Source organism: Rhinopithecus roxellana, chromosome 17 (assembly GCF_007565055.1).
Source record: "Rhinopithecus roxellana isolate Shanxi Qingling chromosome 17, ASM756505v1, whole genome shotgun sequence".
Lineage (NCBI taxonomy): Eukaryota > Metazoa > Chordata > Mammalia > Primates > Cercopithecidae > Rhinopithecus > Rhinopithecus roxellana.
In genome coordinates this window covers 27,866,751-27,885,293 of record NC_044565.1, presented here as the reverse complement: position 1 = coordinate 27,885,293, position 18,543 = coordinate 27,866,751, and the positions used below count along the sequence as shown (strand labels likewise).

At 40.0% G+C, this 18,543-nt stretch overlaps 1 protein-coding gene across 34 annotated transcripts in view; it reads right to left on the bottom strand.

Annotated features, from left to right (window-relative positions):
- Positions 1-18,543, bottom strand: part of MAP4K4 (mitogen-activated protein kinase kinase kinase kinase 4) — a 197,489-nt gene that overhangs the window by 3,668 nt on the left and 175,278 nt on the right. For 21 of the 34 annotated variants that reach the window (XM_030920650.1, XM_030920643.1, XM_030920652.1 and 18 more), the window contains 6 exons: positions 15,724-15,867; positions 9,775-9,909; positions 7,152-7,252; positions 5,455-5,628; positions 4,774-4,933; positions 2,078-2,217 (listed from right to left, as the gene is read on the bottom strand). In XM_030920650.1, the coding sequence (XP_030776510.1) occupies positions 2,078-2,217; positions 4,774-4,933; positions 5,455-5,628; positions 7,152-7,252; positions 9,775-9,909; positions 15,724-15,867 (854 nt within the window). The remainder of the gene's footprint in view (positions 1-2,077; positions 2,218-4,773; positions 4,934-5,454; positions 5,629-7,151; positions 7,253-9,774; positions 9,910-15,723; positions 15,868-18,543) is intronic. The other 13 variants (XM_030920647.1, XM_030920654.1, XM_030920655.1 and 10 more) reach the window with 1 other exon arrangement.

Below are 18,543 nucleotides of genomic sequence, written 5' to 3'. Positions count from 1 at the left end.
GCCTTTTCAAAAGAAACTCTGAGGCTGGGCGCGGTGACTCACACCTGTAATCCCAGCACTTTGAGAGGCCAGGAGTTCCAGACTGGTCTGGCCAACATGATGAAACCCGTCTCTACTAAAAACACCATGTGGTGGCACACACCTGTAATCCCAGCTACTCAGGAGGCTGAGGCATGAGAATCAATCACTTCAACCCAGGAGATGGAGGCTGCAGTGAGCCAAGATCACACCACTGCACTCCAGCCTGGGCAACAAAGGGAAACTCTATCTCAAAAAAAAAAAAAAAAAGACCGGGCGCAGTGGCTCACGCCCGTAATCCCAGCACTTTGGGAGGCCAAGACAGGTGGCTCATCATGCGGTCAGGAGTTCAAGACTAGCCTGGCCAAGATGGTGAAACCCCGTCTCTACTAAAAATACAAAAAATTAGCCGGGCATGGTGGTGGGTGCCTGTAATCCCAGCTACTCAGGAGGCTGAGGCAGAGAATTGCTTGAACCCAGGAGGCAGAGGCTGCAGTGAGCTGAGATCACACCACTGCACTCCAGCCCGGGCAACAGAGTGAGACTCCATCATCAAAACAACCAACCAACCAACCCACAAAAACCTCTGGGGCAATTATGAATTTATACTTTGTAAGGAGTGACCATCTGCAGCCAATTTTTATTACAACTCAGGCTTGTTACTACTAACTCCTTATACATTGGCATATTGTGAGAACACAAAGAAAAAAATGGATGTTTCTGAAGAGTTATTTCTTTCTGCTTCTACTGTTAACATCTTCTAATAAATAAATGTCTTTAAAAAACACAATGAGCAACAGGGAACACTCCTTAACAACGAATTTCTTTTTAAAAATCAACAAAAAATGTATTAATTCTTCATATAATCCATAAAGTAATAGAATTTTTGTGCCTTTTATTAATAAATCTTAAAGGACATGACATGCATGATAAAAATATTTAAGTGCCTGATATTCAAAGAATGTTATAGTTGCAGCTACGGTAAACATACTTAGGAAAGTATAGGCCAACCAGCTGACAAAATCCTGGATTAGGTCTGAGCTATAGAGATTTTCAAGGTCACAGATTTGGGAGATAATCTGTAGGCAAAACTCCACTTGAAACTGAGTTGTAGGGTTGCAGAAGACACTGGGTAGGGGTGAAGCAACTTTGTGTTTGGGATGTATTGGGCAAGCAGGACCAGCTGCCAAGGACAGATGTATAGTTTCTTCTTTCTCACATTAAATGATTAAATGTTTACATCTGAGAACTGGGCTGACTGCTAATCTGTCAATGTGAGGCAAAAGGTGGAAACGTTCTTCAGAGTCAAGTTTCAAAGGTCTGACTGGACAGAAGAAAGAAAGGGTAGGCTTAGTACAAATCAGTTCCACCCTCGATGCCTTCTCCCTTGGCAAACAGGGATGGGTCAACGCCCCTGGCCATCTACCTGCTCCACTCCAAAGCCAGTTTGAAAGGGACTTCCTGGGAGGAAGCTGCCACAGGAATCGTCCCTGGAGTGATATGGCCAGTTTTGAAAAGCAAAGGGGGTGTGATGCCATGGGGTCTCAGATGCAGGAGGTCATATTATGTCTGCATAAGATGATTTTTACTGTGAAACATTTCTGACATGCAAACCTAGGAAGCAATTTCATCACTCACAGACTAACAAGGGGCATCTTCTTGACACACATCAGGCGAGAGGAACCTTTCGATGTAGGCAAATCGCACGGTGGTTCCTTCCACTCACAAAAGAATTTCAGTCAACTAAACTGGCAGCTTTTATCTTCCCTATCTCTAAACTAATTGTTATGGCCTAGACAGGTCATCTAATAGAGTTAAAAATATATACACAAAGCAAAACCCAAATATGTTAATTTTTACAGAGGAAAAATATCTGTATCCCCTCATAGCAAAAAGCAAAACATACCCCAATCCTCACAAACATGACTAAAAAGCAAAGTCTAAAAAGTTCCTTGATTATTTTTATCAAAACTCCAAGGAAATTAATAATCAAACTCCATGCAAAACAAGTCATTACTAAGACAGAGTAACTAAAAAGAATCCATAACAAAACCATTACCTTGTCATTGCGTTCACACAAGAATTTTAGTCTTTGAGCCCTTTTGTGCATGAACACACCATCCAAGTGCCCAGTTTCCACAGATCGGATCTCTATGGCCTTCTCTCCCCAGCCCATTGTCTGATTGGATCGAATATATGCTTTTGGGGAGGGAAAAATTACAAACCATTAAAGATAAGGAAACAGCCCTCAAAAGATGTTGCTTATGTGATAAACAAATATTTTTATACTTTTACATCTTTTTAAAATTTTAAATTTAAATGCCTGGCATTTAAATATTTGTTTTCAAGGAACTCTGCCTTTGTAACCACCTTGTCCATTCTGTGAAAGAGTGACTTGCATCGATGGTTGATCTATTTCATTTTCCTTAGGCCTTTCATGCCTATCTAGAAAAATGACCCACTGAGTTTAGAGTTTAGTGCACAGGTTTTTATCAATCCAATCACGAGAAAAGGCAGGGAAGAGAAACGATGAGTGACCAGAGACAGTGACTTAACTACAATAAAACCAAAATAGTTTTGGAATAGAAACCCATGAAAATGTCAAATATCAGTCTTTATTACCGAATGCAAACTAGAAAACTACGCACAAGGCTGTTTGTAGTTACGGTTCTACCATTCTCAAGTGCAAATAATTTCCCTTTCTCTCCGTCTCCCTTTACCAATTCGTTACCAATTCTCTGTCTCCCTTTACAAAGTGGTCAACAAAAACATGTCCGATTTTCCTATGGATGTTTTAAGGATTAAATGAGAGATTATGATAACAGGATTTTTAAAGTATAAAACAATTTCTTGGATTTTGTTGTAAAATAGACCTATGACTATTTCCACGGCCTACAATCTAACTTTCCACCATCTACTGCCAACCACTCTGTTCAATGGTAGCCAAAAGGTCTGAAGGACATACAAAATCAGCATGATAAATACATGCAGTCTCAGACACAGCTCCACTTTCACAAACGCTGCCTTCCCCAAGTTCTCCATACCTACTGGCGTTGGCATCTCTCCCCATTGTAGAACGCTGCCTTCCCCAAGTTCTCCATACCTACTGACGTGGGCATCTCTCCCCATTGTAGAACGCTGCCTCCCCCAAGTTCTCCATACCTACTGACGTGGGCATCTCTCCCCATTGTAGAACGCTGCCTCCCCCAAGTTCTCCATACCTACTGACGTGGGCATCTCTCCCCATTGTAGAACGCTGCCTCCCCCAAGTTCTCCATACCTACTGACGTGGGCATCTCTCCCCATTGTAGAACGCTGCCTTCCCCAAGTTCTCCATACCTACTGACGTGGGCATCTCTCCCCATTGTAGAACGCTGCCTCCCCCAAGTTCTCCATACCTACTGACGTGGGCATCTCTCCCCATTGTAGAACGCTGCCTCCCCCAAGTTCTCCATACCTACTGACGTGGGCATCTCTCCCCATTGTAGAACGCTGCCTCCCCCAAGTTCTCCATACCTACTGACGTGGGCATCTCTCCCCATTGTAGAACGCTGCCTCCCCCAAGTTCTCCATACCTACTGACGTGGGCATCTCTCCCCATTGTAGAACGCTGCCTCCCCCAAGTTCTCCATACCTACTGACGTGGGCATCTCTCCCCATTGTAGAACGCTGCCTCCCCCAAGTTCTCCATACCTACTGACGTGGGCATCTCTCCCCATTGTAGAACGCTGCCTCCCCCAAGTTCTCCATACCTACTGACGTGGGCATCTCTCCCCATTGTAGAACGCTGCCTCCCCCAAGTTCTCCATACCTACTGACGTGGGCATCTCTCCCCATTGTAGAACGCTGCCTCCCCCAAGTTCTCCATACCTACTGACGTGGGCATCTCTCCCCATTGTAGAACGCTGCCTCCCCCAAGTTCTCCATACCTACTGACGTGGGCATCTCTCCCCATTGTAGAACGCTGCCTCCCCCAAGTTCTCCATACCTACTGACGTGGGCATCTCTCCCCATTGTAGAACGCTGCCTCCCCCAAGTTCTCCATACCTACTGACGTGGGCATCTCTCCCCATTGTAGAACGCTGCCTCCCCCAAGTTCTCCATACCTACTGACGTGGGCATCTCTCCCCATTGTAGAACGCTGCCTCCCCCAAGTTCTCCATACCTACTGACGTGGGCATCTCTCCCCATTGTAGAACGCTGCCTCCCCCAAGTTCTCCATACCTACTGACGTGGGCATCTCTCCCCATTGTAGAACGCTGCCTTCCCCAAGTTCTCCATACCTACTGACGTGGGCATCTCTCCCCATTGTAGAACGCTGCCTTCCCCAAGTTCTCCATACCTACTGACGTGGGCATCTCTCCCCATTGTAGAACGCTGCCTTCCCCAAGTTCTCCATACCTACTGACGTGGGCATCTCTCCCCATTGTAGAACGCTGCCTCCCCCAAGTTCTCCATACCTACTGACGTGGGCATCTCTCCCCATTGTAGAACGCTGCCTCCCCCAAGTTCTCCATACCTACTGACGTGGGCATCTCTCCCCATTGTAGAACGCTGCCTTCCCCAAGTTCTCCATACCTACTGACGTGGGCATCTCTCCCCATTGTAGAACGCTGCCTCCCCCAAGTTCTCCATACCTACTGACGTGGGCATCTCTCCCCATTGTAGAACGCTGCCTTCCCCAAGTTCTCCATACCTACTGACGTGGGCATCTCTCCCCATTGTAGAACGCTGCCTTCCCCAAGCTCTCCATACCTACTGACGTGGGCATCTCTCCCCATTGTAGAACGACATCCTTGGTGATCCTTCCGTATGTGTTTACATAAACCCCCTCATCTTCATAGCACACCAAAAGCTCCATTCCATCTGTATTGGGGAGGATGATGATTGCATGGGGTTTGATGCTACACTGGATCTAGAGAACAGGAACAAAGGACAGGGAAGAATGTCTGTGGTTATTTCCAGCCCTGTGAAAGTGCTCAGTAAGACTCTTGGTGAATGCACTGGTACCATATCCCTGGTGATAAATACAGCAATTAGATAACATTTTAGAATATTCATGCAATATATATCCCCAAGTCTGCTTTTTCCCAGTAATATACTCTACTGACTCACATCTCCTGAGGCCCATGGAACATATTTGGATGCTGGGCTCCAATTGAGAACTACTCCCAACCCAGGGATGTTCTGGCCTGCCAGCAACTGCCCCAAATCCATCCCATGTTAGTCAAAGCAAGGGCTAAGAGGTTTTCACAAGGGCTCCACAGAGCCAGGAAGGTGGATTTCCACTTGTCTAAGAGCATGGAGCTACTGAAAATTGCTTATCATTTAAATACTCACCCCCACACCAAGGGGAAATGAAGAATCCCTGCTCGTGTTAGTTCACTAAGCAGAGTAAAGAAAAAAGTCAAAACAAAATGAAGCCAGTCAACCAACCATAGAGTGTGGGTTCTTTCTTACGTGTGTTGGTAGATAAATGTCATAGACTGATCCGGAATCCACATCAACAGCATGGAATCCAGCACAGGATCCATAGATCACTTTCAACCTCTGGCCTTCCTCAACAGTGAGATCCACCAGTAATGGCTTATGTACCAATTCTCCAAATGACTGCAAAGAAGCCATAAGAGAGAAATGAGAAGATGAAGGAGAACTTACTTCTAACAGATCAAACTAGAGAAGACCCAACATACTCAGTTATTCAATTACTGAGCCACACTGGCAACAACAGTTAAGGCAACAATACTCTACAAAATTAGTCTTTATTATGTTTTTGCCTGTTAATTAGCATCTGGAAGACACTTCTTCCAGAAGTTATGTTCCAAATCTCCCTATCCAGACCAAGATTTCTGCTCTGTCACTTACTGTGCTGTTGGCTGCCTTGATCAGAAAAGCATGCACAGTAAAATAGCAAGGACTTTCCTAAGCATACTACTCAACTATTCAAATGCACAGGAGAGTGACAGGAGTTGTAGGAGTCACACACTGAAAACTGTATCACTATTACCATACTAATCTCTATTTGAACTATAAAGATCTCTAATTTTCTGACTAGACTAAAATGGTGAAAAGGCTGTATGTGCTACAACAGCTTGGATTGTGCTGGTGGTCTCCGTTTTTCACTGACATCACTACCCACAGTTCACGAGACTAGGATAATGAAACAGCAGCTTTAAATCAGGTAATATGTATAAAACCAACTAGTACGGTACCTGGTATATAAAGAATATCAAGGTCAGATCTCAGAAGATAATATAACTGTATAACCAATTATCTTTATTCAGTAACACTTGGATTTATTTTTTAAGCAAATATTGTAACTCCATTTATCCTGCTTCACTGGGAAATCAAGCACTAGGCAATCCAAAAATATAAGTTTTCCAAATAAATGAAACTTACCCCTTCAATAAAATAAAATAAAATAACTATTCTAAAAAGCCAATCACCAGGCAATGTGAGGTATATTTGTAAATTCCATGAGTGTTTTTGTGAACTCACAAATGAAAACAGTCGTAATTTTAACACTAAGTACTCCATCATTTACTTTCCTAAAACTGTATACATGCAAAATGGCAAAAACATCTTAATTTATACATGAGTTCAGATGTTATACCTGAGTTTTTTATTTAAACAAAAATGGAATCATATGAAATATTTTAACGTTTTTCACTTACTATATAATGTTCTTTGTCATTAGAATTTCTGTAATTTAATTTTTAATTAGTATTTTATGAACAGATATACCTTAAAACTGCCCGTCAGACACAGTTTTGTTATCAAAAACACATCTAAATCTTTATACGCATCCATGACTCAGGTGAAGGTCACCTTTTTAACTGGAGGGTGGAAGTGCTGTTCTCTTTTCCTCTGTTACCACATTGCCAGATCAATTAAAGTGTCTACCCAACATTTACCTCTCTCTCCTCACTCTGTGGGCTTAGAAAGCAGATTAACTAAGCTTATTACATTACATTACATTAGAAATGGTTTCTTATGATAAAGTTATATGCTATATTAGCACATAGCTTTTATATTAGCCATTTTAACAGTTCAGACTTTTTAAACGTATTCCCTGACTCTTGGTTGCAGCTTGCATGGCCAATACTATTTTTAAATTCACTTGATGTTGTTACCTTAAAGGCCATAAATTTGTGATATGGCTTTGGTGCCCACGCATAGACTTCCACAGAACTCTTCAAAGCAATCACCAGAAATTTGATTCTTTCATATTTTACTGAAAAACAGTAAATAAAAAAGCAAGAGAAGCACAGTCAGTATCAACATAGCCCTCTAAACTGTTTTAGCTGTCTTCTGCAAACTTTATAAATATGCCTTCTATTTATTCCTCCAAACAAGCAGGGGAAAAATTCAGAGACAGATCACACCTCATAGTTTCCTTTTCCAACTCTTTAATGTAGTTTGACCATCAATGAGTACTTTCACTAATGATCCCCATCTTCTTAGAAGATTCCAAGATATTTTATAATCAAGGACAATGCCAGGTATACCACCCTAAAGTCTTCAAGGGCTCAGTATCACTCCAAATGAATAACAACATGGTTAATCAGCCAAGAGACTTCTGAAACATACAGAGAGACCGAGGTACTCCTTACAACTTTCTCTAGTCCTGCATGGGGCTCACACAGACTGAGGAAGAAAAAAGGCTTATACTAAAATATTCAGGAGTCTTGGATTCTACCAACAGAAGTATCTGTGCACAAGTCCAAGTATCACTAAGACCATTTCCTGATCTACAGAAGGAGAAAAACTGCCTCCTTCCCATAGCTATTTTGGTGCCCTTACTGCCAGGCACCTCTGACAAAACAGGTACTCCCAGGGGTCCCTGAGTACATGTGACTTACTAATGCAGATCCGTGATTTCTTTACAAGCTGACATCACACCACTACTTGATTCCTTCTTTGCGCATGAAAGAGAACTTGTTAACTGATAACTCCCCTTGTCAAACTCTACATATTACCACTGTTTAAATAAATCAATAAACGAACATTAAGACACAAAGGTTTCTAAGAGTTTGACTAAAACCAGTACTGTTTCTTAGACATCTGCGATGACAGAAATTCTCTGAATCTGTACTGCTAATATGATAACCACTACACACATGGGGCTATTGGACACTCAGAATGTACTAATGATATTGAGGAGCTAAATTTAAAGGTTTACTTAATTTTTATTAATTTAATATACATTTAAATAGCTCCCTGTTCTTGGTGGCAACCATAATGACAATGAACGAATGATATTATCCACACTTATTTCCTGAAAATACTTATGATTCATTCTGTACGAGTGACAGGCGAAAAGACTACTGTTTTGTTCTGGGGAGAAGCCCAACAGACTTTTAACACATCTGCCTCTTGCTCCCCCTGTAGGATAATCTATTCATGTGCATTTCATCTGTTACGAGCTGATTCATTACATTTAGCCTTAGATGATTTTAGTTATACCTCAACACATAAAAATACTTTCCATAAACACAGAAAATCCTAATCCTAAAATCTATCCTAAGCAGATAGTTCTACTTTCCCGTATCATCAGAATCATTTGAGATACTGAGGCAGCTCCCACAATCACGATTAACCAATGAGCTGAGGGGTGCAGACAGACTACACGAACAAGGCAATGCCAAGCATGACAACATCCCCGGGAACAGAGGAACTGATGATGTACAGATTTTCATCAACATAGAAAAAAGAAAACACGCAAGCAGAAACATTCAATAGGTCCGTAACATTAATCAGTTTTAGGTATACAGAAAAACTTCCTGTTTAAATTCTGTTAAGAATATCACATCTTTCCCATAAAACTTTAATTTAGCTAAGGTCCATTTTTTCTCCCGTATGTCTAACATTTGTCCCAGTATTTTGGTTTTTTCCTATGTAAAAAAAAAAAAAAAAAAAAAAAAAAAATTGTTTTGATTAGCTGGGCATGGTGGCAGGTGCCTGCAATCCCAACTACTCAGCAGGCTGAGGCAGGAGAATTGCTTGAACCCGGGAGGTGGAGGTTGCAGTGAGCTGAGATTGCACCATTGCACTCCAGACTGGGCAACAAGAGCAAAACTCCATCTCCAAAAAAAAAAAAAAAGTTTTGGTTTTGTTCTTGTGAGATTTTACTTCATGAGAATCACTGCTTCATGCCAAGGAGAAAAAAACAATACAATTGCCATAAAACACTGACTGGCCAGCTGGGCTCACTTACTAGTGAGGAGCACAGTAGCTGTGTACAGGCACTTAATTCAAAATGGCAGGCCATAAGCCCTGGAGTCAAACTCTCAAACACTCTTATCAGTGCCTGCCAAGGACCTTCAGACCTCTAAGTGGAGAATAAGCCTGGCATGTAAAAAAGGACTCAAGTCAGCTGGCTTCCACTGGCAAGATTTCCTTAAAGAGGGTACCGTGAACCACATCTTACAGAGGACAAGAATGTGGACTGTCAAAGAGGAGGAGTGGAAAGACTCTCACAAGATGAACAGCGTAGGGGAGACTGAGGGCGGAGTGACTTGCAGGGACGGACTCTGTTATGCATATAGGTACACACAGGGAATAAGACAATGTCTAGATGAGACATCAAGATTAGAATGTGCCTTGGAAACAGAACACCAGAAATGATCCACGTATTTCAGAAACAAGTCTATTACTACAAACTTCAAAAAAACCCGTGAAAATTTAAAGTTTAAAATTCAAACTGAACTCTAATTAAACTCTGGAAAAACAAAATATGACGCTTCTAGAACTTACCAACTTTATAATGTACACATCCTTCCAAATCCCCTACGGTTGTCCATCCCTGCTTCTTCTCAACTTCTGGATCATTGTGAAGTATTTTATTTCTTAACCAGGACAAATAGTAGACACGTAACTTATCCTTTTTGCCTAGCAAAACAAATATAAATATTTTACATGCATATTCAGAAGTAGGTCTCATCATTAATAACAATAGTAACCAAAAGAAACTTCTACAAAGAGTAAATATCATTTCCTCCAAGAAAACCCCTTTGTATCAAAGTTTTACTAGAAACTCAATTCAAGTTGCTCAGATGGACTTTTGAAATCCCTACAGAATTATCACTGGGTACAGGCCTGGGCTAGAGGGAAAGTTTTTAAAAAATAATAAATTCACTTATGTAGATGGGTAGTATCAATAAACTACAAAGTAATACAAATATCTGCATAATACAACCAATAAAGCTTATAAGATGCTTTCACATGTACTATGCCATCTGATTCTCAAAACCCTCTAGAGTAGCTACTATCTCCCATTTGACAGATGAGCACAAGGGTTAAATCAATCACTTAATGCCAGCACTTAAACCTAGTGAAAGGCGAGTCACAAAGTTGGAGATGTGTACCACAGAAACAGCTGACAAGGGAGCCATATCCAGAATATGTAAAGAACTCTTACAAATCCAATAGAACAGGAGATAACCCAATAGAAAAACTGGACTTGCCACTGTAACCGGAACTTCGCAAAAGAAGTGATCTCAGAGACCACAAAAAGATGCTCGTTCTCAACAGTAATAACGTGTGTTAAAACAATAATGAGATGATTTCATACACCTAGTGGAATGTCTAGAATTTAAAAGACTGACAATATCAAACGTAGGCAAGGTGTGGAACAACTAGAAACTTCAGAAACTAGTGTTGCAAACTGTTAGAACTGCTTTTGTAAGTTTGGCATTATCTATTAAAATAGGACATGTGCATATCTTACATATGATCTGGTAATCTCTCTCCTAATGTAAGTGTATGTGTATGCCCCCAAGTACACCAACAGGAATGTTCATAGCAGCATGGTTCCTAATAGCCCCAAACAGGAAACATTAATGTCTGAATGGATAGTAAAATGAGTAGATACATTGTGGTGTAGTCATCTAAAGGAACAAAGAGAAACTACAGCTACAAGCAACAACAACAAAAACGATGGTGGGCAAAGCCAGCCACATACTCACATCAACAAGCTAAGAAGAAAAATCATATGATCATATCAACAGATGCAGAAAAACATTTGACAAAACCCAACACCTACTCATAATAAAAACTTTCAGGAAAATAGGAATAGAGGGGGAACTGCCTCAATTTGATAAGAAACATCTACCATAAAACCTTACTGCTAATGCCATACACAATGGCAAGAAACTAGATGCTTTCCTTACAAGATAGAGAACAAGGTCAAGATTTTCCTTCTCATAACTCCTAGTAAATGTTATATTGGGTGTCCTAGCTAATGCAATTAGAAAAAAAAGGGAAATAAAAGGTACAAGGACTGGGAAGGAAGAAATAAAACTGTCTTTCTTCACAGAAGACATGATTGTCTACATAGAAAATCCTGAAGAACCAGGAAAAAAAAAAATCCAAAACCAACCAACCAACCAAAAACCCTGCTGGAACTAACAAGCAATTATAGCAAGAATTATAGCAAGGTTGCAGGATACAAGCCTAATAAAATAAAAAGGTAGGTCACTTTCCTGTATTTCCTGTTTACCAGCAACAAATCATTAGAATTTGAAATTAAGACTACAACACCATTTATACTAGTACTTAAAAAAACAAAATGGGTACAATAAATCTAATAAAATTAGTCCTTCGCTAGTTTTCTTTAAGGAAAACTGCAAATTCTGATGAAATCAAAGAAGAACTAAATAAATGGAGAGAGATTTCCATCTTAATGGATACAAGATTCAATATTGTCAAGACATCAGTTCTTCCCAACTTGATCCATAGAGTCAATGCAATTCTAATCAAAATCCCAAGTTATTATGTATATATCAATAAGCTGACTCTAGAAGCAAAAGACCCAACACAATCAACACAACATTTAAAAAGAACAAAGTTGAAAGACTGACAGTACCTGACTTCAAGATTTACTATAAATCTACAGTAATCAACACAGTGTGGTTATTAGCACCAAAAGAGACAAACGCATAAATGGAAAAAAAAAATAGATCCCAGAAATAGAACTATACGCCAGGTGCGGTGGCTCATGCCTGTAATCCCAGTACTTTGTGGGGCAGAGGTGGGCGGATCATGAGGTCAGGAGTTCGAGACCAGCCTGACCAACATGGTGAAACCCCATCTCTACTAAAAATACAAAAATTAGCCAGGCGTGGTGGCACATGCCTGTAATCCCAGCTACTCGGGAGGCTGAGGCAGAAGAATCGCTTGAACCTGGGAGGCGGAGGTTGTGGTGAACCGAGATCTTGCCAATGCACTCCAGCCTGGATGACAGATCAAGACTCCATCTCAGAAAAAAAAAAAAAAAAAGAAAGAAACAGACAGAACTATACAAATATAGTAGTAATCTTTGACAAAGGAGTATAAGCAATTCAATGGAGAAAGGCTGGTCTTTTTAACGAATGCTGCTGCAACAACTAGATACCCACATGCAGAAGAAAACACCACTACACAAACTTTGAAACTTTCGCAAAAATCACTTCAAAATGGATCGTGGACCTACATGTGAAACACAAAGCTATAAAGCAGATTCTAGAAGGTAACAGAAGAAAATCCAAGGGACTCTGAATTTGGCAATGACTTTTTAGACACAATACCAGAAGCACAATTCATGAAAGAAAAAGCTAGTAAGTTGGACTTCACTAAAATTAAAAACTTCACTTCTGTAAAAGACATCATTTCACAGCATGAATAAGCAAGCCACAAACGGGCAGAAAGTATTTGCAAAACACATACCTGACAAGAGACTGAAATCCAAAATAAAACTCAACAATAAGAGAGCAACAATCCAATTACAAAATGGATTAAAGATAGAAGAAATACCTCACCAGAAGATATACATAGGAGATGTACCATACGTCACTAGGAAATTGCAAATTAAAGTGAGATACGCCTATTAATTCCTACACCTCTTCAGAATGGCTAAACTGCACAATACTGAAAAAACGTTTAGAAAAAGTCTCCAAAAAAAAAAAAAAAAGAAAAGAAACAGCCGTCACTAGAACACATACTGTTTTATCATTATATAAAATTAGTTCAATGAAGGCAAAATCAACCTAACGTGTTCAAAGTCTGAACAGTGCTTGCCTCTGGGGGCAGTCCCTGGGTGGCTTCACAGGGCAGTTTTGGGGTGCTGGCAATGTTCCATGTCTTCAGCAGGGTGGGGCTATCTGGATGGATTCTGCGTGTGACAGCTCATTGAGCTGTATGCTTATCTGTACTTCCTGTGTATGTCATACTTCAGTATAATCCTTTTAACTTTTGGGGAATTGTTTGCAGGAAAATATTCAATATATGCTAAGAGAAGAAAAAGACCACATAGTTTTACATATAATGTTTTGTTTCCATCCTGTGAGATATATTTACAGAAAAGAGGAGAGGGAAACACAAAATGTTAGTAAGAGTTAGCTCTGAGATTGGGGTGACATGTTGTTTTAGTCTTCCTAAGTGTTTTCTATTTTTGAAGCTTCCTACAATTGACATGTACTACATTTATGATTGTGAAAACCATTAAAAGCTAATAAGAAAGGAAAAAAACCCAGAAAAGTAGAACAAAAAAAATGATTACTGGTATCAGCTGATCATAATTGTTAACTTTTTTTTTTTTGAGACAGGATCTCACTCTGTCACCCAGGCTGGAGTGCAGTGGTGCTATCACAGCTCACTGCAGCCTCAACATCCCCGGCAAAAGCAATCCTCCTGCTCTGGCCTCTCAAATTGCTGGGATTACAGGCATACAACGCCGCACCTGGTCTCAGCTGATTACTGATCCCCATGAACTGTCTACTTTCACTGGATCACTAAATGCAGATTTGTTTTCTCCAACTTAAATAACTACCAGCCATCAGCACTCTAGTTTTAAATGCCTGTTTCCTCATTTAAGTATAAATAGTGAAATTTTTGCATTTCAAGAAACTCCTTAACAACCAAAAGCATATATGAGAAATAAAATAACTACAAGCAAATATGTTACATAACAAGCTTGTACTAACAAGCAGATAATTAAATCAAAATTATTGGTGGTATCATAGGTGATTATAATATCGTAAGTGACTCTAAGTGGTGGTATACAAGACCCATTTAAAGTCTTGTAATTTTGCATACCATTTGACCAAGCAAAAACAATAATTATTAGGAAATTATGATCTATGCAACATGGTATGTGCCTAAAGGTTAAGTAAGCTACCAGGATATCCGTGAAAAATGTTCACATGAAGGAAAAAAAAAGAGAATATACCCAAAGGGCAACAAGAGAAGATAAGTAAATACATTTTAATATATCTATGCAAGGAAACATCCTGTGGTCATATAAAATGGAGGCCATGGAAGGATGTTCAATGGCATGGAGAAAGCAGACTACATGTTTGGGACAATCAGGCCTGGATGGGATACACCCAAACTTGAGGACAGAGGTTGCCATGGACAGGCAGAGGGGGGAGGAACAGGGATGCTGACCGTATGTACAACATGTACAATACTGCAACAACTGTTCAAACCAGCGAGTTATAGTTAGTACGTGGGTGCCATTATTCCTATTATCCCCTGTATGTTTGAAATATTGTATAACCATTTTTATGCAGATTTTTTCCCTTAAGTGTATAGTGAGTGTGATGTATGCTTAAAAGACTGGACGTTAAAAACTTACAAAAGTTAAAAGATATGATCTCTGGATGATTCTACTTTTTATTTCTCCAGTGGTTTTCCTGTAGTAGTTTATATTATACAAGTTATACTAAGAAAAACGCTCTTCTTAAAAATTGGCCTGGCGTGATGGCTTGCGCCTGTAATCCCAGCATTTTGGGAGGCCAAGGTGGGTGGATCACAAGGTCAGGAGATCGAGACCATCCTGGCTAACATGGTGAAACCCAGTGTCTACTAAAAATACAAAAAATTAGCTGGGCGTGGTGGCAGCGCCTGTAGTCCCAGCTACTCGGGATGCTAAGGCAGGAGAATGGCATGAACCCAGGAGGTGGAGCTTGCTGAGTGGAGATCGTGCCAATGCACTACAACCTGGGCGACAGAGCGAGACTCTGTCTCAAAATAAATAAATAAAAATAAAAATAAAAAAGAGACATAACTGTGTTAATTCACATAATAAAAACCATAATACAATACTTTTACAATAATGGCAAAGAATACTTCCTTTTGCATGTACCAAAATTAGCCAGGTGTGGTGGCGCTCGCCTATAGTCCCAGCTACTCAGGAGGCTGAGGCAGGAGAAATGCTTGAACCCAGTGAGCCGAGATCACGCCACTGCACTCCAGCCGGGCAACAGAGCAAGACTCTGTCTCAAAAAAAAAAACAAAAAACAAAAAAAACAAAAAAAAAGTCTGGTGGAAAGGAGTGGCCAGAGACCTACATATTGGATAAGGCAAATGAAATCTAACAAGCAACTGGGCAGAGAGGGCAGTGAGAGATGCCAGTGAGAAAGCACACATTCGTATGCTTCTCAAGACTGCTTTTGGAGGAGCCACAGATCAAATGTGCGTGTGTGTGTTGCATCTGAATACATCTTCAGCTCACATTATTGTCAAGCCTTGATGCGGCTGTATCTTATTTAACCAGTACATCAGAGAATGAGCTAACTGAAGTTTAGTGTGTAAAGCTACAATACTGTTAAGATTGTTTAGTGTGTAAAGCTACAATATTGTAAAACAATCTTGTAAAGCTACAAGATTGTTAACAATAGTGTTAAGATGGTGTCACATATTCTGCTTTACAAAACAAATACTCACCAGATATTGTCACCAAGACATTCAAGCCCTCAAGTACGTCCATTTGTTGAAATCGTCTTCGGTTAATCAGAGGATAGACCTTCCCTTGGCCACTTCTGTCCAGCAGCATCAGGCCACTCTCTGTACCCACTAGCAAATTCACTCCTGTTTCAGGGACACAGAAAGGCCTCAATTTTATGCTATGCTTGGCAAATCCCCAGGTTGTATAGAAAGGATAACATCATCTATTTGGAAAAAAGTGCAGCTTCCTTAATTCACCCAGAAGAAGAAATCTTTAAAATAGTGGTTAAATAGTTAAAGTAAATAATCCTGTAACACATCACCATGTAGCAATGATGCTGACATATTTAAACATAAGAAAGGATAAGGGAAAGAAAAAGAAACCCTTATCCCATCAATTTCCTTCATAATCCATTAGTTTCTAATTCTTCCTCAGTTCCTCGAGAATGTTATATGCTGATTATTTCCTGTCTTTACAGATTCTATGTCTAATTAGCCACATCACACATTTGAACAAATCTTCACCTGATACCATGATCTCTTTGTGCTTCCTTATCTTTCATTGGCAAATCTCTGGAATGGGCCACATACAGCCCTCAAATCCTTAACAGCTTATGATTTGGCTTCCATCACTCATGTTTAAGCTTTTCTTAAAGATTACTTTCCACCACCATCAAGAAACAACTGCACTCAGTTCTCCTGTCCCTCCATTTCTTAGGACTATCAAAATATTGTGATCTCCCCATGTGACTCACCCTATTTCTCTAACCTTGTACTGTCACAGTCTCCACACTCTTCTGCTGTGATGTGACATCTCCTTCCTTGTTTCCACACCTGCCCTCTGCTTCTTCAGTGGAGACATTTCCACTGCTGTCCATCTGGTGACACACACACACCTGTGTGTGAGCGTGCCTCAAAACTAGTGACTCCTAATTCCACTCTGCTACTTTGCCTCCTGCTTTCCACCCACTGCAGATCTCTACTGAAACTAGCCTCATGACTTTTGCTATTTCTATCAACAGCTCCCAAGCTGCTCTGCAAAACTAGCTAAAACTGGCCACTAGAGACAGAGAACACCTCATCTCTGTGCCTACTTTCCCTTTCCTCTGCTCTCACAATTGTTCAGGCTTTGGCAACCTTGTACGTGATAGATAGAGACCTTAATTAAGGTTGTTAAAGGAGCTTCTCTCCACTTTCTCATGATGTACAGCCAATCAATCCTAATCTTGCTAAAATACTCAAGTTATGACTACCTTCAAAAACTGCACATTCCATGTAGAAATTGTCCCAAAGGCCTTGGGCTGGCATCTAAGACTGATGACCGCCTGACCAAAGCACTTCTCCCTCTTGATCATTCATGTATTTCTCCAAATGCTCTTGTTCCTTGATCTAGAACCTTCACTGTCAGAATCACCTTTGTAACATGTAGCACAGACGACCTTACATTCCTAGGGAATTGGATACATATATGTATGTGCTGATTTCCTCAGTCATAAACTCACCAAGACAAGGAATAAAGTATTTGTGTAGAGGGAGTGAGGGGGAAGAATATCATGGCACATACACGTATGCCCACACCCTATTTCCAGATAATTTGAAATAAATAATTGTGACGGCACTGAGAGAACAACCCTCCTAGAGCTGTCTCTCAGTTCGTGCCTGGTCCTTATAGAGTTGACCGAGTTGGGATTATCCCAACATTTGGAGGAGAGTATCTACCCAAGCAATGCTTGTGGGGATACTGATTTAATGCTTAGAGATTAAAAAAAAAAAAAATGCTGTACAACTTAAAGAAAAATATTTAAATATGTAATATGCGATTCATTTTCATACAATTTTATTTTTGAGGTTGGCCATTCTGCCCTGACTGTATCTGTGTCAAGGTGGAACTTATTTGAATATTATGCTTAGTGTTTTCCCTGCATATATCTAGGCAAGTTGATCTAAAACAGCTTAGAAATTATTGGCAGAAAAGACAGATATTTATTGATAGAACTGCTGCCACACAGAAACCATTTCAAAGGTTCTATTTTACACAATATTTTGTTACTTTCCTGGTCAATCTTCAGTATCAAGTAGATTTTTTTAAACTCCTGTGTCAAGAATCTGATAATAACTACACAAAATATGAGCCTTGTGAAGAAATACTATTTGCATTTCTAAAAAAAACATATAAACATCAACCTCAAGATTTTACATTGAGAAGGAATGAGGGAGTAACAAGATAAGCTGAAGACACTTTTCAAAACACAAAAGCTGAAGGTATTGTGGCACTTACACTCTATCATCTACTTCTCCATGATATATTTCCAAGTTGTATAATTGTACAGCTGTATAATTTTATAAAGTACTGAATGCTCATAGTCAAAAGAATACAGTCACTGTAAAGTCCTTGGAAATTACGAGCATGAAAAATGAAAAATACTGGGTTGCCTGTTGCAGTAAGTTTTTATAAATATACTTCTCCAACATTTCCACTGCTAGATATGATTGAATTTTATAGTGAAAACTGTCAACCTCAGGGTTCAGGGGTACAATGTACACTACTGAGTATAATGTGCACTATTTGGGTTGAGAGTTACACTAAAAACCCAGACTTCATCACTATACAATATATCCATGTAACAAAACTACTACTAAAAATTTATTCAATAAAAGTAAAATGGAGATTAATCATTCCAATATTTGACAGTTAAAATGAGTCAAGCATATACGTGTGCCACACCAGTCTGCATATGACAGGAGACGGGCATCACAGAAGTCTTCCATCCTGTCTATCCACAAACTATTCAAAGCAGTACTTCTCTAAAAGACCAGCCA